The following is a 22,386-nucleotide window of genomic DNA, read 5'->3' on the forward strand; positions in this document are numbered from 1 at the left end:
GAAAAATTTGGGTGTCTGCCTGCAAAGCAAGCAATTTTATTCCTTTCTTTCTGTGGTAGGGGTATAACTCCCAATTTCCAAACACCTCATTCTCTTGATGAAATTGTATGGAAGGGTTTAATGTGCACAGGTAGTTAGAAATATTTTTGGCAGGATCTTAGTGTACCTGTGGATAAATACAGCAGTGGTGATTTTTTTTATTTTTAAAGAAATCTCTTAAGCACCAAATATTTCAGGGGTTACCAGGGCTTAGACTTTTTCTCTGTTTTTGTTATAGTTGCAGGGGAGGGAGAAGACAAGAGGGACACAAAAGCAAACATTACTGTTTCACTAATTAGTTATATGAAACGGGCAAAAGAGAAGTACGGTAGTCTTGGTTTGATAGTCCCTCTCCCTCAAATTTTTTTTAATGCTACTAATGCCTGTGTTGGTGTCATGCTGTGGGTAGTGCTGGGTTGTTAAGCTTATAGATTATTCTTATGGCTGATAGTATGGCTGAAACCAAAGGGCCTACAGACACATCTCTTCAATCTCCGATCATGTGACATCTCTTGGATACCTGAAATTGAGCATTAAAGAGCAAAGAGCTGTTTTTCCTGGGAGATAGCAGTGGGGCCAGAAGAAGTGTGGATAAGCCCTAGTGTGTTATGCTTTTTTAATGCATTATTGAAACGCCATAGGTATTCGCTAAAAGGGGGAAGGAAGTAATTTGCAAATCATCCCTGAAAATGGGGGGCTGATCCCCTCTGTCAGAAATTCTCTTTTTGCTTTCTTTGGTTCCTACTGCTGTTTTTTCTTTAGGGAAAATTCAGCGACAACTCTTGTTGGGTTGTCATCAAGATGGGATCTCAGGTCTCTAATATTTTGCCCCACTAGTTAGCACAGGATGGGCAAAGGAGAAGTAAGTTGATAGCAAATCTTCAGCCATATTTTGCATTCTCATTTGTGCACATTTGCATATATGGGTGAGACTTGGACTGGATTGTCGTGAATATGAAAACTATGAGTAGGAACTGTGGTAGAGCTCACTTGTGTGAATTGCTCTTTAATATTCACCCCTTCCTTGATGCTGTTCCTTCAGTACTTTTGTGTGGCAGGGATGCCATTGCATTGCAAATGGTTCAGGTAGGATGCTATTTCTGGGCAGATCAGTGCCCAGTGATGCACGGAAGCTTGGTGTTTCGTTCCGTCCTGGTCATCTCCAGGTGCCTGTGGGGAAATACAAGCATGAGCTGGGTTATACATAGATACAGTAACCAGGCCAGCAGCAATGTTAGTGATTGACAGAATTTTTTCCACCACAGTATTTATGGAAACCACTGCTAACAATATCTTTGTACAGCATGCTGACATTTCTCCCAAAGATTCCCTATTGGGAGATAGACAGAAGGGAACAAATGGAGAAAAACCACAGCTGCCTTCTATGTGGGAATCAACCCAGAATTACTGTATGAATGTCTATGTAGCAAAAAGACAAGCGTTTGGGTATAGTAAGTACTTTCTTGAAGGCTAATGCGCTTCCCCATTGCTTGTGCTGTTTGAATCTATTAGTTACATACCTGCTCATGTTAAGTGTTTATTCCGCAGACTTCCCTTCGTCAAACCGCATCCCAGAAGACAATAGGGAAAAGCATTGAGAAATGAAACAGTTTCACTCTCAAAAAGCCACACACAAAAATTTCAGGAGCAATATATAGAGGCAGACACTGCAGTTGTCCACAATTGTCCCAGTTGTATGTTTTTCAACTCCATGCTCTTGAACTTTGTTTTTAAACTTCCAGTGCTTGTCCTGGCACAGTCTGTTTCAACCAACTCCATTGCAACATCTTAGTGGTCTATTTAAAATATGAGGCATGCTAGCAAATTTGTCTAAACTTATCTAAAGTAGCGATACCATCTCTTCAGTCCCTATCTTTATATATAAAAAAAGTATAAACTGTGGAGGTTAAGTAGGTTGGGCAACCGGAAGTAATTACTAAGTCCAGTGTGGTTTAATAAAGGCAGAGGCTAATTATTCAGTTTTTTATTTAAGTGAAATGGTGCCAGAAAGGAGGCTCCTGCAGAGCAGCTGCACTCCTTCAGTGTTACCCTAATTTACCACAGACACAACTGTCACAAACAGAACTTTTAAACTTGATATAATGGAAGTTAGGGGGCTTTTGTCTGGAGTGCATGCAGAAGAACCCTTTTATACAAATCAACCGGCAGATGATGGACAATGATGAAAATTTGATTCTTTGAAGTCATAATGGTCATTGAAATGTGTGAAATTCTGGCATTGAAAAGAGGGCAACTAGCAAGGCTCTGAATCTTGGGTGGCTGCTGGAAGCTTGCTGGGAGGTTTTCTGCATTTTGACATCAACTTCCCATTGCTTGTTCCCGGCTTCCTTTTATTTAGAGAGGAGGAAAATGTTAAACAGTAGATATTTGCTCTCTTGGGTTCTGTATAATCTCTTGTGGTCATATTTTTGTGCTCTGTCGTTATGCAGATGTGAAATTGTTATATGTTCCTGATTTCATGAAACAAAAACTGCTGATGCCCAGAGGTTGTGGGGTAGGAGGGTGGGTTTGCTACTGTTTCTTCCCTGTGGCCATATCATTGTCTAAAAGCTTACATTACTAATTTTCCCCATAACAAGGGGGTTGAAGTAATAAAATTATTCTCAGAAATGAAGCAGAAGACTAACGATGAAACTTCTTCCATGATTTTGGAGGGAGTGATCTAATTTAAAAGTAGCCCACTTCTTCTGCTTTGAGTGAAAATTAAAGGTTAGAACCCTAGAAATTGGTTTCCCGTTGTTGTTGTTTTACAGTTGTGTTATGAGGTATTTCGTAATTAAAATTCCTCTTTGTTCCCTGTTCTTAAAAGCACCTCTCTTATATCACTCCACCTGAAAACCTGCTTCAAAATGGAAATAATCATCTGCCATGCCAAACAGGATTCTAGTTCATTATATATACAAAGCACCAGTTTTTTGTTTTCTATATTTTGAAGATGCACACACCCCAACAGAATATCAAAGAAATCCCACAGGTGCTCTGCTGTCAGCATTTGAAAATGAATGGACACAGAAAGCTTGGAATTGTTAAGCACAATACTGCTAAATATACAAAAAGGTATTTTTTAAAAATAAATTAAAAACCCCAACTCTTTCCCAACATCTTTGTTTCAGAAAGTTGGTTCACAGGTAGTTTTCACTGAGAACTTGAACTCGGAACAAAGCGCTGGAGACACAGTAGAGAGTTGGACTTAGTTCTTTTCAAGTATTATATTGTTTTTAATGGCGTCTTGAAGCGGGAGCTTTAGCCCATTGAAATGTCGCTAAAAGGACAGGTTCTTCTGTCAGTAGCTGAAGCTGTGTGGATGAAATGATCACAATAGAGTGTTGTAATGCATTTTCAAAGTGTGAGAAATCAGTTTGTCTAGACTGAGAGTGCGCCTACAGGGAATAGGAATTTTAGAGCTTCTGTGCTCTTTAGGTGTCAAGTATGTGAGAGATGCCAAGCCTTTATTCCATATCTTTGGCAACAGCTCAGCAATGCTACAGTACCTTACATGTCTAGTGCAAGCAAAAACAGCAATTCTGTGTCAGGACAACTCAGGGCTTCACAATCCAGAAACTCATTGTCCTAAACAACTGTCTGTTCAATTGCCAGCTTTAAACTGGGGGAGGGAGGAGTGTGTATGTGGGGAGAGGGGAGGGGAGATATCAATAAACAATTGCTGTATTCCCAGAAGGCATGGAAACTTTGGCTGTAATGAATCAAAAGTACAACGAGCTAGCAGCATCATGCAGCTATTTTAAATTATTAAAGCAGGCCCTGTTTTTCTTCTTGCTCTGAAAAAGAGGCTTTCAGAAGGATAAATCCCTTGCCACCACTAAAGGTTTTTTTTTTCTCTTTAGTTGCAGCCAGTCAAATACCATGGTATCTACGGCTTGACTTTTTCACGTTAGACTAGACCTTTTTCTTCATTAGAAGTAATTTTTAAGCATAACAAATCTTCCAAGAGCAGCATAGTCCTATTGTAAAGCTATACACTAGTTTTAAAATAACTACAGTAAAGGCCCTGCAGTGGATTGACTTGATGGGGGGTGAGGCAAAGAGAGACTTGATGCTGTGCACCTAGGACATAGCGTAGCTTTCTTTAGTGTTTAACTTCCAGTAGTGAAGAAGCCCTCATCTCTGATGTGCTGCTTTTCAGTAGAAATATCCCCTTCTTGTGACCTACTTTCCCCATCCATTTCTGGGGAGAGGAGAGACTGGATTCTATTCTCCTCCACCGAGTCACGAAGGAGATTCCTCTCCAGAGTTCCCTTGGCTTCTTTTGCAAGTCCGGCTACTGCAGACAGCAGTTGGCCTCTATCTAGAGCACATCTTCCATGTACTCAGGACCAACAAGAGATGCTATTTGGGGTGGCAGGGGACGATTCGCTGTTGCTCAGAACTGGGGAAGGAGAATATAAAGGAGAATATATGAGAATATAAAGGACAGAAATGTGATTGCATTCAGTGGTGACCTAATTCAAATAGAAAACACTTCTGCTTGTGAAAGAATATCAATTCTGATCTACCCACTGCAGTTTCCTGCTCCCGGCAGCCCTGCTGTTAAGAGCTGGGCGACTCTCTGGAGTAGTTTGTGGTATTTTGGTACAGAGGGTTGAAGAAGAGAAGAATGGAGTCTTGCCTTGGTCAAGCACTTTCTGCTAGCATGAAGCCACTGTTGGCTACAACCCACAGATTATAATCCAAAACGCCATGTGTACCAGGTCTGTACTTTCACTTTTGATGTGAGGAAAGCACCTGGGAAGAACACCTGGTATAGTGGTAGTCTAAAGACCAATGCAATGTAAAACAGAGATTTACCTGTTCAAGTATCTTTAAAAATATGACACACTTTGTGGGAGGATTCCCCTACCTGCAAGTGTTTGCAAAAAGAAAAACTATGATTTGTGTACTGCAGAAGCTAACACAGAAAATTCCTTAAAAACCTGCTATTTTTTGCAAATTTTAGAGTGTGTAAGCTTATGATACTATCATGCTTCTTGGTGTCTCCACATGCAAATGAGGTGGGCGCAGGAACAAGCCTAGGGAAACTTGAGATATTTCAAACTAAATCATTTAGTTCTGTGGAACTGGGGGAGGAAAGCGTACAATGTTGCAGGAGAGGGGGAATCAGGGGAGCCAAAAAATCGGGAGAAACTGAGTTGCATGGACCCTTGGAGGATTCTGGGGATGAGCAGACAGCAGTTGAAGCCTCTGTGCCGGCACAAAGAAGGGAGAGGTAACACTGGAGTCGGGACAAAAGTGAGCAATTGGCTTGGCCTCAAAATACATTTGGAGGTGGGACTGGCTGAATAGAATGCAAGCAGTGAAGCAAGTTTATTCTGCTTAGCACTGGTACACTGTGGGGAGGGGGCGGTAGAAAAGAGAGTATGAGTGGAATGTGAGCTGTGAAGCGAGCATTCCACCCAGACAACTCCAGGAGCTGTGTTCCATGAGAGCCAGGCTCTCATCCCTAATATTACTTAATTTTTCTTCTTAAAAAAAAAGATACAAGGACATCAGGACTATGCATTTTCACACTTCTGAAACAGTTGTGGTCCTGAAGTCCTTGCACGTGTTTTGGGTAGTATGGAAAAAAAGAGGGCAATACGATAGTGTGTGCAGGGGGGCAGCAAACGGGCTCGGAGTCATCTGTGAGTTTGAACAAATATTAGCAAATAGGGAAGGTGGCAGCTGATTGGCAGGTAGAACATATTTTGCAAAGCTATAGCTGACCACTCACAAAAACAATAGATTTTGCGAAAAAGGATTGAGGAGTTTCTGACACTGAGGCTTATTATTATTATTATTATTATTATTATTATTATTATTATTATTATTTGAGTAATAGCCAACTAAGTCATACACAAGAGTATACTCATTGAAATCAACCAACTTAAGTTCGCTTGTTTCAATGGCTTGAGCATGACTTAGTTGGCTACCACCTCTCATATATAGTGTGGAAAACCACAGAGCGATAAAAGCAGTGCTTCATGGAGAAGTGTGAGAGAGAATAAATAAATGGAAACAAATAGGCAGCATTACTTTTTGGGATGCTGCATTTTAACATTGGAAATATATTAAGGGGTGGTGGTTGAGGGGTGCTTTATGCTGCCTCTGCCAGTGCACTCAATAGTCATGTTTGTGTCCCCTGCTGCCGCTGCCATCTGTGTGTTCAGTGGTCATGGGGCTCTTCATACACACTGGTCCTCCATACACAAGGGGCATCCTGGTCCATTCTAGAGATGCTACAGCCCCTTTTCACATGCACCAAACATGGCTGCCAGGGTTCCGCCACATAGCCCCTGCAACTCTCTCTTTGATTCTTTAAATACTTCAATATTACTAGGGGTAGGGAAATAGATGTGCAAAATATGGCTGCAGAGGATCGTCTCCCCCACCTGCTCTGCAGTTATGAGTAACACTGAACTGGTTAAACAGTGCTCCCTTACTTGATGAGCACGTAGAACAGCTTATGGGGAACCTTTGGCCCTCTAGATGCTGCTGAACTGCAACTTCCATCATTCTTGGCCATGCTTGCTCAGGCTGTGGGTCATTACAGTCCAGCAACATCTGGAGGGCCAAAGGTTCCCCACACCTGATGCAGAGGACACAAAAGGAAGCTTTCAGGTTTTAGTAGGGCACCCCTGGAGCCAGCAAACTCCCAACATGTGCTTGCAAGGGCCATGTTGTCTTCCCCAACAGCTGAGCTCCCACCATAGATGGTCAGTAGGAGAAATGGAAACTATGCTGAGGGTGTGAGGAAGGGAAGAGATTGTTTCCTTGATGTTGGCCCAGTGTGATGTAGTCAGCAACCACTCTTGATGGCTTTGTGCTGCTTGAAAGGGGAAAGAAAAGCCGAGAGACCAGAACCCAGGATCTCTGTCACTTAATACCATGCATATACCCTGCGCACTGAGCTGTCGCACTTGGTGGAGGAGATTGGGATATTCTTTATGGCTCTCGCTTTTCCATCCAAAATACTTGTTGCCTCCAGGCCACCCAAATAGTGTGCTTTTGCTCATGCCTTCCTTGTCTTCCATTGATCTTCTGCCTTTTCCCCAAAAAGCTGGGCAGCTCATGCTGAAGCCTCCTGTAAGCTGTGTTGTAAAGAGCATTTTTCTTATTTCATAAAATTTATGTGTTGCTTAGTTGTTAAAAAAACAAACAAACCTCTTGTGTACAAACACACCACCCCCATCTCTGTCTCTCTAACAAAAGAGAGACTTGAATCGTATTATTTGAATATATGTGACACACCCTCAAACCAGTAAAAATGAGTTTTGCATTTTTATTCTTCCTTAATATCTTCTACTTCATTTTTCATGTTTGTTTGGTTTTTTTTAAAAAAAATGCCTCACCTTTTGGAAGTTAATGAGAACTGGATTCCTTTTAGTCAGTGACCTATAAAGGATTCCCCCCGCCTTCTTTTTTTAATATGTCCTAATCCCAAGGATATGTTAATATGAAAGCGGATGTATTATTGCTAGTTGATTTCTATAAACAGACATGTTGAAACAATCAGGCCTCGCCTTATTTTTTTCTGCAGGTAAAACACGTTGTGTGAAGCCTGACAATTGGTTGCCCAACCAAACAACTTTTCAGATATTTCTTTTTTTAGCCATCAAATGCCAATCTGTCAGGAGAGAATGTAGTTTTGTGTGTTGCAACATTTTGACTAATAATTGGTGTGTCTTCATATTATGACTAGACTGGTATTCAACATAAACACTACTTGCACTCAAAGAAAACATTTATGATTAAATTGTTAAAATATTTTGACAGTTTGCTTTAGGTAGTCTGAGCTCAGCTTTTGTGCGTTGTTGTAATTTCCTGTGGGGTTCCCCCCCCTCCTTGGTTCTAAATGCAAGACAAACATTTCACACTTGGCAGTTGTGACTGATCTCTCGATGAGTTTATTTTATAAAGTGAAGCAAAAAAAGGGGGAAGGGGATAGAAGATGGGCCTCCTGTTTTCTTTCTTTCTAAGGATGGTCTGGTGAGAATATGAAGAGCTTTTAAACTCTGTGACAGAAGAGACTCTGAAGTTGGTAGCTGGAGGCTTATTTTAAAAATCCCAATGTGCTATTTAGACTTGTTTGCCTCCTCAAATTTAAGTCATGTCATCACTGGTTTGGATTAGTTCTGTCTGCCTGCAGTTGGACCTGTACCAGATCAGCCTTTTGTTCCTGGAGAAAGGCAGCGGAAGACAGTCCAAGCCTCTCCCATTGGCATTGTGCATGCAAGAATCTAAGTAGGCGGCAGTTTTGAGTTACTTCTGCTAGCTTAATGTGGTGGCTTCTGCAGGAAGTATTTGATGATCCACACCTTTTTTTTTTGTCAACAGCTGTTAAAGGACTAGGATTGCTGTGCAAATTATAGAGAACTGCTGAGAGGCTTTCCGTAAAGTTTACTTTCATAGCCTGACCCAGTCACAAGAGCTTGAGATGGATATAATACCACCGCACCAGTGTAAAGAGACAGTTCTCTGTCCGGCAGGATCTCGCACATAATTGAATAAAGGGCGGGGAGCAGGTAACACAAAGGGCTTGAGATGGATACCTTCCTGTTGGTTAGATTTGGCCGTCTCCTTGCATCATACAGCCAAACCCCCTCTTTCCACACCATCATTCCAACAATCCAGCCTTCTTGCTGCCTTTCCCCTCTCAAACCTTAACAGAATGCATACAATGACACTATTGCCTACAGTAAGTTACTAGAGCGTTCAGGTTTAGGAGCCATTCCGCGCCTAGCTCATATATCTAGCTTTCTAACACTGGCTACACTGACTTTTCAGTTCCCCATTTTGTGCCTTTTTAAAAACCTGAATAATAATATTGGGTGACTGTACAACTCAGCATTTATTTTTTTAAAAAACCAAATTTTTACTAATAAAAAGTAACATGGGAGGCTTTTCTGCAATGCTGCTTCATAGCAACAAGAAGACAGATTATATTTTAAACTGGGTTAATTTCTTCCAGCAATGCTTAGGATCCAAGAGGGTTATAGGAACACTGCAGGCTGTTTGAATGTTTCTGCTGCTATTGCGAACCCCTTCACAGCCCCAAAAGACACTCCTGAAAGTTGGGGACCCTTTGAAATAGCCTCTGATGCTGCACAGGAAACTGCATTTGGAGGAGGAAAGAACACCCTGGTATAGATCTGGAAATCTTTGAGTGCACTTGCAAGTCTTTAGATTTCAACCAGATTGTGTTACAATTCATAACTGCTTTATCAAAGTATTCAGAAGCCTCAGAATGGCATCCAAAACTGTCTATGAAGTAAATGTTTTCAAGTAATCTTGCCCAAATACTTGCCTCAACCTAGTTTGGAATGTCTGACTTGTCAGGTTGACACCATATCCTTCCACACCGGCCCATACACCACTTGCTACCAAGCAGCAATGACCAAGGTTAGTACAGCTAGTCCAAAACAAGACAGCCACAGCAGCCCATTCAAATCCACCTTTGCAATCCCCAATGTCTAAACCTCTCATCCACTTCTATTGGGATTCAAACAAGACTCTACAGAGAGCAAAGAGAGTCTCAAAAAGAGTGTGTTTTCCTGCAGGTTAGTTGAATTCAGAGGGAGGAATTCCACGTAGCACTAAGGAGATTGCTCAGTTCTCATTGCTTGATAGAATGGTCTCCCCTCTTCTCCTCCTCCTCCCTGCCATGTCATGTGGGGAAGCAGAGTAAGGAAAGCCCAGTCACACTACAAAAATGCACAGATCTCCACTAGTGAGAGCAGTTGGTTAAATCCAACCCAGAAGTGATAAGCCTCTTTCTTCTGGATTGTTCGTATCATTTCCCTGGATGGAAATGACATATTTTAAGAAGAGGAAAGTAACCTGTTTATTCTTACCCGGGTCATATTTGTTTATTCTTCTTTTTTTCTCCCCCCCCCCCCCAGGACATTTCACCTTTAACAGGTGTACCAGAGGAGCATATCAAAACCAGAAAAGTTCACATTTTTGTTCCAGCCCGTAATGCCATGCAAGCTGGTGTTAACAACACAAAAAAATGGAAGATAGAATTTGACACAAGGGAGCGCTGGGAAAACCCACTGATGGGCTGGGCATCTTCGTAAGTATAAAATAGCTGGCAAGTTCCATAGCTGGTAGGCTGTTGAGTGCTATGGAGCTTTATTCTCTGGCCTTTTGAACCTAGCAAACCCTTCCACATTCTCTCGTCTGTCTGTCTTCACCATCTCCAAAAACTCCATCAGCTGATATTGCAGTGGGGCTTGGTAGACAGACTGTTGCAGATCTTCTGGCTGCCACTGGTTGTTACTGCTTAAATGGGACGTCGAGAGACAAGATTCTAATTCCAAGGTTCATGCTCAGTTTCTGCTAAAGCAGAACTGCCTGTGCCTCAAGAGGGCTTTCTTTTGCCTCCTCTCAAAGCAAGCAAGTTAGAAACTTTCAAGTACAGAAGCATGGCACTAGCTCTCTGCCTTAATTTCCCCATCTGTAATATGAGCACAATACTCACGATCCACTGTATTGAGGGGCTGAAAGATTACCAAGATAATGTACTGAAATTATTTAAATAAAACACACGAAGCGTTATATTTGCAATGTTCTTTGGGAGACCAGATTTCAAATCCCCACTGACCTATGAACCCATCAGGTGAATTTGAGCCCGTCGCAATCTCTTGGCTTAACCTTGCAGGGCTGTGTTGTTGGGAGGATAACATGGGGATAGGGGAGCCTGTATGCCATCATGCGCACCTTAGAGGAAAGGTGGGATAGGAATGTAGTAAAACAACAACAACAACTAAGTATTATTTTGGTAGCAGATTCATTCTGAAATTAGATTTTGGAGGCTCTTTCACTGTACATTTGAGAAGAGATCTTAGCAATTCAATGAACTTAAATTTCAGCAACAGTTACAATAAGTGTGTGTTGCAGTGACACTGATAATGGAACTCACTCTGCTGCCCTAAATATGTTCAGTAACATATTTAAATTGCTGTCGCCCAAGGCAGGCTACAAGGGGCTGGAAAATACCTTCGATTTCCTTCTCCACCTAATTTGATACTGAGTGACCTCCAAAATGAGTTGGTGTATGTTTGTATGACAGTAGCATGCGGCGGCATCTCCACAGAATTATGTTCAATTCTGTGTTTAAAAGGCATGGTCAAAAAACAGTCATGTTCACAATCAGTCTTTACATATAAAGTTAGGAAGTTAGTTCAATATCTCTAAAGCAGATAACTGAATATTCCACGCCAAAACACCGTTTTAATGATGATACAACTATGTCCTCCGTCCTCAGTGAAAGGGTCTGTTTCCCCATTTTGTGACCTTGGGATAAGTTTATATATAAATTTTAGAAGCTCTATAATGTATGCATGTATTCTCATAAATTCTGAGAATTCACCGTGCTTCTCTTGCTGGCACAGAAAGTTCGGTTTTAGTTATTGTGGTGGGGGTATTTCATTCTGAAAAAAAGATGTACTACATATGTTTAGCATTTTGGGTTGCTGTGGGCTGGAGGTTTGGCTAATTCAGAAAGTGGAAGGCTAGGAATTCTTGGCCCTTTTGTGGTTCAGCCTTCTCCACTCTAGAAATATGAAATGAGAGTAGAAAAAGTAGATTCCCTTTCATTGTTGTCTTCTTTTAATTTTCTGACACCTCAAAATGCATTCCCGTCTGCAGCTATAGGGGATCGTGGAGAACAGGAAGCCTTCCACTTTTATCATGCCTCAAGTACAAATATTTGGTTAGAGATAGCATGATTAATGCTTCTATTATAAAGAATTATATTGCCTTGCTGCATTTTGTATTTTCAAGAGACTGGGAGACTTCTATTCAACCCTTTGGTTCTTGTGCTCTCCCACAATGTTCCTTTTTATCCCCTCCCCATGTTTTTTAATGTATGAAGCTGCCGGGTGATGTCAATTTGTTTACATTTATGAGTTTTTTTATCTCATCCTTCATCAAATAAATGATCACAGGGCAGGTTGCATAAAATAAAAACACTAACACAGTAGCAGTGAAACAATTAAAACAATATATCGTATTTACTCGAGTCTAACGCGCCGTCGAATCTAACACACACCTCAATTTTCAAAACCTTGAAACCAAAGAAAGGTATTTGCTGATGATTGTAAATGTGCTTTCGAATCTAACGTGCACCTTAATTTCTGCAACATAATTTGGCCCAAAAAGGTGAGCGTTAGATTCGAGTAAATACGGCAAATTGAGTAGACAATCCACTTCCTTCTTCTCAGTCTGAATATCAATGTGCCCATTAAAAGTCTGACAGAATAGATGAGATTTTAGCTGACACTGAAAACTAGCCAGAGTTGGCACCCAGTGTTATATCAAGGTGGAAAGTTGTTGATTGCTGGGGTGCCATCACTGGGTGCCACTCACAGGTCACTGAGGTGCTGAGCCTCACTTGGGGATGGGAGGAGGAGGAGGAGGAACTCCCCAGTGGATCTCAGTACACAGAGGACACTCAGTTCTGTTTTTCTTTGTCATCTGAATTGGGTGAGGCTGTGCCTGGACTTGGTAATGAGCTGGATGAGGACTAATAATCTGAACCTGAATCCTGACAAGGTGAAGTTGTTGTAGGTAGATAGTTTTGCTGTCCTGGGAGATGGTGTTTAGTCTTTTCTGAACCATTGTACTGACCCTGGGAAAGCAGTTAAGACCCAGCACTGTCATTAGAGGTCCAAATGACTACTGTGGCATACAATGTTTTTCAGCAGTCCAGCCACTTCCAAATGGAGGGAGGCTGACCCCAGTTATCCATGCTCTGATAACTGTTGCCTGGAATACTGCACAGTGCTAGTCCTTAATCTTTGAAGCCCTAAATGGCTCAGGGACTATACCTAAAGGAGCTCCTACTCCCATGTCAACATGCCTGCAAGGAAGAGAGCTTTCTCAACAATGAGACCCAGGTTATAGAATATCTTCTCCACTGTCGGGACTAATAGTGCTCTTAAATATAACAGTGCCAGGCAAAAACATTTTTACCCCCCATGGCATTTTGATAAATGTGAAAATTGTAGTTGGTGAGTGAGAGAGAGATGGTGTGTATATACCACACTAAAATCTAGTGTGATGGAGAGTGGTATTTAAAATGTTTTAAGCAAATAAATAACTAAACATTGGTATTTTGCAGCGCGGATCCTTTGTCCAATGTGTTGATGACCTTTTCTACGAAAGAAGCTGCTATAGCCTTCGCTGAAAAAAACGGTATGTGCAGACCACGCTCCATGCAGTGCTTTGGTGACCCACTGCCTGCTTCTTCCACTTAATGGGAAAGAGGACTCCATTGCTCTCCTACCCACCAAGTGCTCTACCCAGTTGTGCTCCACAACTATCCCTGGCAGGTTTCTCCATAATCATCATCATTTTTTATTTGTATGCCACCTTCCCACAGTTAAAAAAAACAATGCTCAAGCCCGCTTACAGCATAACAAGATTTACGTAATTACAAAAGTCATGAAAAATAAACCACATCAAAAAATACACAGCCAAATGGGAAACAATTTCTACATAAATCAAAATCTAAAACTAAGAATACAGCATTAATATCACAGTTTAAAATGACATAGGTAAAAAAATAACAGCAGTTTAAACAAAAAAACCAAAACAGAGCCCTATCTGCCCAGCAGCGGCAGTAGTCCTTTATAGAGCCCATCAGATCCCTCCCTGGGCCAGGTGGTGTGTGGCATCCAGCCTTGAATGCTCATGCCTAACTCAGGCATTGCCTTGTTTCTGTCCTAAGCCACATCTTCCCTAGTGATTAAGATTTCCTATGACTGAGCAAGAGGTAGCATTGCATTATTGTGCAACTTTGCTGGCATAACCAGATATTTTCAGAGTTGTCCATTCTAGTCCCCCATTCTACTGGAAGCATGCGGGATAATATATTCCTTGTGTTTTGCTGCCTGACCTTCAGAGGTGAAGGAACACAGTTGATTTTACAGACACCATAAGGATTAATTCTTTGCTACTGTGAGAAATTTGAATTTGGAAAAATAGATTACAATATGTATTTGCATACAGACTCATCTTTTTTAAAGGACTGGCTTAAGCCCTGTGACTTAAAGCACAATAGTTTGATGTGGCTCACAAGTCAGTGCGGGGCACGCATCCTTACAGCTTTGCAAACTGGGAAGCTGGCTTTCCTATACCGAGCCTGTCTAGTCAAGTTGCATGGGATCGATTCCAATCTGTTACCTCCGAGGATGTGGACTGGCTGCTTGGATGAATGAAACCAACCACCTGTCTCCTTGATCCTTGCCCATCCTGGCTTATAAAAGCTAGCAGGCTGGGCAATGAGCTTCACGGGGTGGTGAATGCTTCTCTCTGTGAGGGAGCCTTCCCAGACCCGCTGAAAGAGGTGGTTATCAAACCGCTTCTTAAAAACCCGTCTTTAGATTATTATTATTATCTGGCTCTATTTATGTAAGGCTGAAAGTGTTCAACTAGCCGTCTTCCTAACGGAAATAAAACACACTTCAGATGTGTCAGTTTTCCCTAGCATAGTCTGAGGGCTTTCTGAGGAGGAGAACTTCTTGTGAGCATTTGCAGCTCCTTAAGTGTTGGCACAAAAAATTAAACCCTTTTATCTCTCTCATTTCCTGCAAATATTTGACAAGAAACTTAGTACTCTACTCGCTAACGTGAAGAACCAAGAGTGTTGGCCTACAGCCCAGTGTAATGCGGGCGAGGGACAAGGTTTCCCCTCTGCCGGTGCCAGGGCACCTTTATCTTGGTCTACAAGTTTCACTAATTCCACAACTAGGCCTCCTGAGCACAGAGATTGGAGCTGCTTGGCAAGGATGCCAAATTATGTGCTAGTTTATAACACTCGGGGAAACAAGGGGCCATTAAACTCATTTTCACTCTCAAATTCTAGAGTCAAAAGTTGAGCTTGTCTCTAGAGGGATGAAGGCTAGTGTGCTAAACGCAAGCCTGTCTAATATCTTCCTTTTTAGCATATATATTTTTGCTTCAGGATAAACTTTTGTTAAATGAATCCCAGAAAAGAATTATGCTGAAGGTATTTTTAACTTACACTGGAAGTTCAGCACCTTTTCTATTTGTAGGGTTTTATTTTGTGTGTGTGTGCACAGAGCATTTTTGCTCAACCCTGCTTAGTCACAGGAGGGCAAGTAGAAGCTCATGCCTACCTATCTGGGAGAAGGAGGGCTCCCTTGGGATCATGGCGTGGCAGGACATTAACCGGGCTAAGGGATAAGAGGGAGCTGGTCTGTGCCACTTCATTGATTTTTCCCTCAGAGAAGTTGCTGATTGGGTGATCTCTGGAAACATAGCTATTACCTCGGCCCAGTACAAAAGAGATTCTGGGTGCATAAGGGACATTCGAAATTGCATATACTGCCATTCCTTTTCATACTTATTTGGAGGGAACTAGATGTGTGAAGTTGAACTGAGAGGAAGCAATCCAATCAGCTGACTTTTATTGTGGGGTTTCTGTGATGTGTGTGGTACATAGCGTAGTTCTTTGGGTATGTTGTGTATGCACCTCGTCATTTTATGGCACGCTTACCTGGCCTGCAGGGGGTTGATGGATGGAAAGCAGAGATTGTCCATTAATGCACAGGTGGATCTGGTTTGGTGGAAAATTAAAATTATATTATGAAGCGGAATGTTTAATTTTGGGTAAGAGATTGGAGAAAAAATAATATATTGGATCTTGAAAGTTTTAATAATAGATGGCATGCGTATCTTAATTACGAGAAAGTAAAAGTCAATAAAGAATTTACAAGTCATATGTGTGGTGGAGCTGTGAGGAAATTAAGAAATTTTGGATAGTAGTACACGAAGAACTAAAGAAGATGTTGAAAATATCAATAACAAAGAAACCAGAGACCTATCTCCTTGGATTGATAGATGAAGAGATACCACGTTGGGGGGGAGGAATAATTTTTCTATATGCAAATACAGCTGCTAGAATAGTGATTGCTGCTAGGTGGAAGTCACAAACTATACCCGCAAAGGAAGAATGGATTTGTAAACTAAATGAATGTTTAATTTTGGCAAAATTAACTGCTATAATAAATCAGTCAAATCAAAAATTAAAGGAGTGGAAATGTTTTGATGAATATATGGCAAAATATCACTCAAAAAAAGATACGCTAACATGCCTAGATTAAAATGTGAAGTATTGGATGGAAGAAAAATTAGTGAGAAAAGATAATAATAATAATAATAATATATAGATGATTTGAGAAGATTGTAGAATGCAAAGATTATTGTAAATTGTATAATGTGGAGGAAATCGAGTGGGGGCAGAGGGAAGTGGAAGGAAGGAGAAAAGAATATTATGATGGATTGAGGAAATAGAAATGTAAAGGTATGAGGGAATGGGGAGGAAATGGTGTTGGCTTCGGTACATCTGTATTGTATTGCAATATGTGGGAACCAATAGAAAAAAAGAAAAAAGGGGAGATTTTGGAACACAGAAATAAAGCAGAGGAGAGAGAATGGGATGGGATGGAATAAGCAGCTTTTTTTGGGAAGATTCGGTTCTAGAGAATACTTCTGGACTTTCCCCTTGCTCATTATGTTACTCTTTCAGTGCTTATTATAAATTCAGCTAAAGGTTTCTATTGGTTGAAATATAGAAGAGCAGAAACAATAAAAGCACAATCTAATCCTGCACTGAAATCGCCTACCTGCTTCTGTCCCCTCCGCTTGGTTTCTTAATATGCCTTTCCTGAAAATGGGGTATTGTGCTCGTAGGAGGGCTTGATGTACCTTAGGGAACATAGGAAGCTACACTGACTGCCAGTGGCTCTCCAGGGTTTCAGACAGGATATCCTTCCTGCCATACCTGGAAACACCTGGGACCTCTTTGCACGTGAAGCATGTGCTTTGCCACTGAGCTATGGCTCCACATGGGGCATATTTAGGTGACTGTCAGGATCGCCTGCCAAATACTTTTTCTAAAGGAAACAAATTAGCTCAGCCTTACAAACTTGGTCACGACAAATTTTCTGTATCTTTTGTAGAATATAACTAGGCTTTAAGTGTTTGCTGTTGGTATCCTGTAGACTTGTCTTCTTGAACAGAAAACCAACCTTCATGGCTTATTGCAAACTGCTTCTGAAATATGCAGCTCCACCTCAGAAACACAAGTCCAAAACACACACTTGGGCACAAAAAAAGCATATGCATAAGGCATATATAAGAATGAAGGAAGCTTCCCTCCCTTCTACTCCCTGGTAGCCTTTAGAACCTGCTCACTGACAGAGAGGTTGGCCGTGTTACACTTTTGCTGAGTATCTGAATAGTCTGTTCTCAAGATTGCCTGCCCTTCATTTAACCCTATCTATCAGCAAGAGACTCCCCATCTCTTTTCTGTGGTCAGCAGTTCCACCCCTGTATTATCATCATATGCAACTCCATGTGCCAAATCTGATGGGTGCAATTGGAATAAGGTTTACAGGGAGAGAAAACCCCTGCAAGAGATTAGTGTCCTTTGATTTCATCTGAATTTTTTTTTTAAGCAGTGGGAGAGTTGGCAGTGTCCCTGGTCTGCAGAGCAGCTGATTCTGATTAGAAGGCCGCTTAATAAATTCTCCCAAGCTCACCTCCTTGTCCTTCTGGCTTCCTTGTGGCATTGTGGTACCCTGCTACCATGCATATTTTCAAAACTTGGCCCGACATCAGAAAGAGAGGTGTAGATGCATGAGATTACAGGACTTCATGTGTCAACTGTTGGTGCTGGTCTATCAGCAGGAGCGGCGAAAGTTGGAACACACAGTGCCTGAGATCTGACAAACCTGAGAACAGGTGGAGGTCACATTTAAGGCATATCTGTCTTAAAGGATTATTGTTCTCTGCCTTTTACAAAAGAATAAGCTAGTAATTACATATAGTATATCAAATATGTTGGTTATTTCTTTTTTGTTAGCTCTTAAAAGCTTGACGTTGCAATTGTTTGTGTTGCACTTGCTCTGTTATTGGGTGCATGTGTGTTGTTTAGAATTCTCTACATGTTTTTTCCTAGGCTGGAGCTATGATGTTCAAGAGCAGAGGATTCCAAAACCTAAATCCAAGTCTTATGGTGCAAACTTTTCTTGGAACAAAAGAACAAGGGTGTCCACAAAATAGGTTGGCATTGGCTGTCTCTGCGTCTGACTGTGAATAAAGTCAGCTGTGCTGTATTTATAGTCCATGTATAATACATCTCTTAATCTCCTAATAAATTTGACCTTTAAACTACTCATGCATCTTGTGGTGTCTATTTAAAATGTTTTTGATGTCTCCAATTGAACCTGTTACAAACTTCCCTATATTTAGAGAGGAGATTTGGGGTGTTCATACCTCTAGGAAATTGCTGTACGTGGAATTCATTAAAAGGAATGTTTGAAATGAGCTGCAACATTAAAGATCAAGCCTTGCCTTTTGGAGTAATTTTATAGTTCAATAAATGTCCATCCTTTCACACAGAAAGGCTGTTAGATGTTCCTCTGGTTTTTTCGCTTATTTATATAGAAGAGGTTAATCTGTTTAAGTGCTGGCAGCAGGCGATCTCTGCTTACTGTTTTAAGCAGTTTTGTAAATTGCATTTTCTCTGAGCATCTTCCAGTTCACTTTACTACAGCTGACTTCCTAGAAAGATTCTTTATCTGAAGACTAGCTCTGAAAGACTGAATTAAGTGTCACATTCCTATAAACCTCAGTTGCAGTCTGATTGAGAAAATATTGTAAGATCTTGTTTTTAGCCTTTGAAGGTACACTCACAGTAATGCTTAAGTACCGCAACAGAAAACTCTGCCATTGCCTGCCCTTGATGCACAACAGTAGGGCAGGCAGCTGCCAGGGACCTGACTATGCTGTTGCCATTGTGAGAGAATTGGGGAGGGGGTCATCCTCTTGGACAGAACCCAGTGTGTTCTGAGTATTACGGAGGAGGCAGTAGACCTCAAGGCAAAAATCTAGGGAAAATGCCATAGCCCCAGAGCCAAAACCATTTGCTGACTTTCCAGAAGCTAAGTTCATGACAGCAACGCCCAGTCCTAGCACTTTCCTGGGAGGTAGCATGAGCAACCGGCTCTGATGCTGTCCATCAGGATTACATGCCTGACCATTGGCTTGGACTGATGGGAGTTGGAATCCGACAACATCTGGATGATCAAAGGTTCTCCACCCCCTGCTATAGGAAACGATTTTTACCTCCCAAGAGCAGAGGCGAATGCAGTTCTAGTTCCTCGGTGCTTCCAGACCCAGCAGCTTTGAAGAGGCAGTTCTTATTGTCTCCTCCTGGTGCTCAAGCATGGGAACTGCATGATGAACATGTCAGCATGTTAAATAAGCAGGAGGAGATCAATGCACACCAAAATACAGTGGTGCCTCGCAAGACGAAAAGAATCCGTTCCATGATTCTCTTCGTCTAGCGGTTTTTTCGTCTTGCAAATCAAGCCCATTGACGGATTAGCGGCTTTTAGCGGCTTATCTGCTGATCGGTTCAGCTGATTAGCGGCTTAGAAAAGGGGGGGAGGGGAAAAAACCAGCAGGAACTTGCAAGACATTGTCGTCTTGCGAAGCAAGCCCATAGGAAATTCATTTTGCGAAGCACCTCCAAAACGGAAAACTCTTTCGTCTAGCGAGTTTTCCGTCTTGCGAGGCATTCGTCTTGCGGGGCACCACTGTAAATAAAAACCCAAAATCAAATCACATCTGTAAATTAAGATTTTCTTATTAGGGCATTGAAAATTGGTTGAGGTTTGACCAGACTGCCCACTTCCTGACACTGATGGAGTTGTGATCCTAACTGCTGGGGAAGACCTAGATAAAGACTTGCTGGCGCACCTCAACCCTGGTGCTCAGTGCAGGTAACAAGTTGCTACTGATGAAATTCTAATGACGATTAAAATCCTAAGCAAAAGGGTTGTGACAGGGTGAAATGGTTTTGGAGGGTGGGGTGGCTAGAAACCACAGTGGCAGAAGGTCAAGATGGGAGGCTGAACTTCTCATATTTGAACCCATCAGTGAAATCTTGGGCTGCCAATCACTAGCATTTAAAAAAAACCCAGTACATGCATGCGTAAAATGTGCCAAAGCTGTACAGAGTGATTCCAGCTTCACGGCAGTGTTACTACACTGCATAGTTTTAATGGGGCAATTTTAAACAAATGCATCCAGTAAGTGATATTGTGAAATAGAAAGCTAATCCCTCCTTTATCTGCAAAGTATTGGTGCAGGGAAGTGGAAGTCTATATTTAGACTAAGTTCAGCATCTCCCTTTTTTAATTTCATGATTAGGGGACTTGCTTGGCTTGAGCGCATCATTGGAGAGGTTATCTGGCAGTGTGTTAAAATGTGATGTTTGGTTACTGAACTTCAGCATCTGCCAAAAAAAGAAAAAGGCTTTATTACACAACTAACCCTCTTGTTCTGACCTCTAGGAGAAAGGAGGCAGTTTCCCAAACCAACAAGAATAGTACAGTATTCTTCTGGAACAGGAAATGCCATTAAAATTGCTTTGTAGTAATGCTGGAATTATCAAAATTGCTTCTTCCCCACTGAATCCAATTATGCCGCGTTTACACTGTACTGCCTCTTGTTCCGCCCTGTCTTGTTCACTGAACTGGGGCGGTCCAGATACTTATGGGATTTCATTCAGCCCTCTAATACAGTGTTTGGAATACTATGGCATCATTAAACTTGGGACTAAGCCCAAGAGAGACTTGAATGTCTTAATCCAGAGTAGTCCTCTTATTTCTATCAATGTAAGTTTACAAACCTGGTTAACAAATTGGCAAAAGATGGGTGACCTGGTCCTACTATAAAGCAGTATTTGGGTATAGTTTATGTGTTGAATAAGTCACGGGTTCACTGGCTGACAACAGGTAAAACTTGTAACACTAAAGCAAAGTGTTCTGTTGGGGGGAGGTAATGAATAAAGCATACATTCAGGCAGATTGAATTAAACCTTGTGCAAATGTGACTACACTGGAGTTGAAAATTCTGGCAGCCAGGTGACGAGCTGGTGGTCACATTATTCACAGAGAAGCAGCTTTTCCACTGTCCTGCCTGCTAAAGAAGGGGGGAAGGTAAGCCGCCTGACTGATGCTGGGAGCTACAGAAGAGCTAATGTTGATGCACTGGAAGAGTAGGTGATGTCCCCTCCAGATGTTGGACAACATTTCCCATCAGTCCCAGCCATCATGGCCAAGAAGCAGGGATGGTGGGAGTTTTAGCTGATCAATACCTAGATGGCACCATGTGGGCGATCCCTGGTGTGCTGTCATAATCTCCATTACCAGCAGGTCAACAGTAACAGAAGCTAATGGAATGACACATTCCCACCCTGACCTCAACATCACTTACCAGACATTTTATGCAGTGCTTGCTCTCATATCGGCTGTGCAGGGAAGTAGGCACCCATCGGAGGGCAGAGAAAGCTGGGATGTCATAATGATGTCTCCGTACACAGTGGACAAATGGCTTTCCCATTCGGGTCAAATCACACCGTCTAGGAAAAGAAAACAACATTTTCTCCATCATTTTCCAAAGTCCTAGCGGTCAGCATGTAAGCATGTATATGTCAGAGGCTTTGTAGGAGTGCGGTAGTTCTTAGTAGTAGCTCCGAAACTGAAGATGCTGAGCAACACTCTTAAATATGGAGAGCAGCTAATGCAAATGTTACAAGAGCTGGAAAAAATAGGCCAACCTGCAGGGATTTTATTAAATCATTTAATAATTTGGTATGGCTGATAATTAAAGATACCCTAGAATAGCACTTATATTTAAAGAAATAAAAGGAACATGGGTTAACCATAGAGTGGTTAGTAAAACTTCATTAGTAAGGGAGTCAACAGCTTAGATAAATAAAAAACCCCAATAATAAATGCTTTTATGTGAAAAAAGTAGCAAACACTTAAAGCATAATAGGTTTAGCATTATACCAATTTAATTTGCATATGTAATACCCTGCTTCACATATTACCCAGGAACTCAGGTTTCCTGTTTTGAAATAATCCATTTAACATGCAGAAGCCCTAAAAAAAATAATCAGGTTAGATACAGGATAAATATTACCCCCATTAGCTCAGTGGTAAATGACTTCCAAACAGAGTCTTAAGTATTTTCACACAATTAAATGTGGTGTAAACTGTATGTTCTTAAACTAAGCACTAGAACTTGTAGATACCTTACAGGAAGAAAGGAACAGAGGCTATTACATTAGAGGCTAATGTAGAAATTCTCATGTTTTCACATGCGCTTGTTCCCCCCCCCAAAAAAAAAATCACAGGTGAGTCAAGGTTTTTTTAAAAAAAATCCAGGCGGAAATTGTTTTTGCAGCAACTATGAACTATTTTAAAAATGGGTTATTTTAGTTTT

The 22,386-nt window shown here is 41.4% G+C and overlaps 1 protein-coding gene and 1 long non-coding RNA gene across 3 annotated transcripts in view; one reads left to right on the forward strand and one right to left on the reverse strand.

The window, feature by feature from the left end:
• Nucleotides 1–18,261, forward strand: part of NDUFS4 (NADH:ubiquinone oxidoreductase subunit S4) — a 52,473-nt gene extending 34,212 nt beyond the window's left edge. For both annotated transcript variants that reach the window (XM_082242300.1, XM_082242301.1), the window contains exons 3-5: nucleotides 9,957–10,129; nucleotides 13,181–13,254; nucleotides 18,047–18,261. In XM_082242300.1, the coding sequence (XP_082098426.1) occupies nucleotides 9,957–10,129; nucleotides 13,181–13,254; nucleotides 18,047–18,150 (351 nt within the window). In that variant the 3' untranslated portion in view covers nucleotides 18,151–18,261. The remainder of the gene's footprint in view (nucleotides 1–9,956; nucleotides 10,130–13,180; nucleotides 13,255–18,046) is intronic.
• On the reverse strand, nucleotides 174–21,513 carry LOC309514304. Its single transcript, XR_014211905.1, has 3 exons — nucleotides 21,373–21,513; nucleotides 19,216–19,322; nucleotides 174–1,209 (listed from the first exon to the last, which is right to left on the reverse strand). It is a non-coding gene; the product is annotated as an uncharacterized lncRNA (long non-coding RNA).
• Between the last annotated feature and the right edge of the window lie 873 nt (nucleotides 21,514–22,386).

This window comes from Podarcis vaucheri (genome assembly GCF_965113315.1).
Source record: "Podarcis vaucheri genome assembly, chromosome: 11".
Classification (NCBI taxonomy): domain Eukaryota; kingdom Metazoa; phylum Chordata; class Lepidosauria; order Squamata; family Lacertidae; genus Podarcis; species Podarcis vaucheri.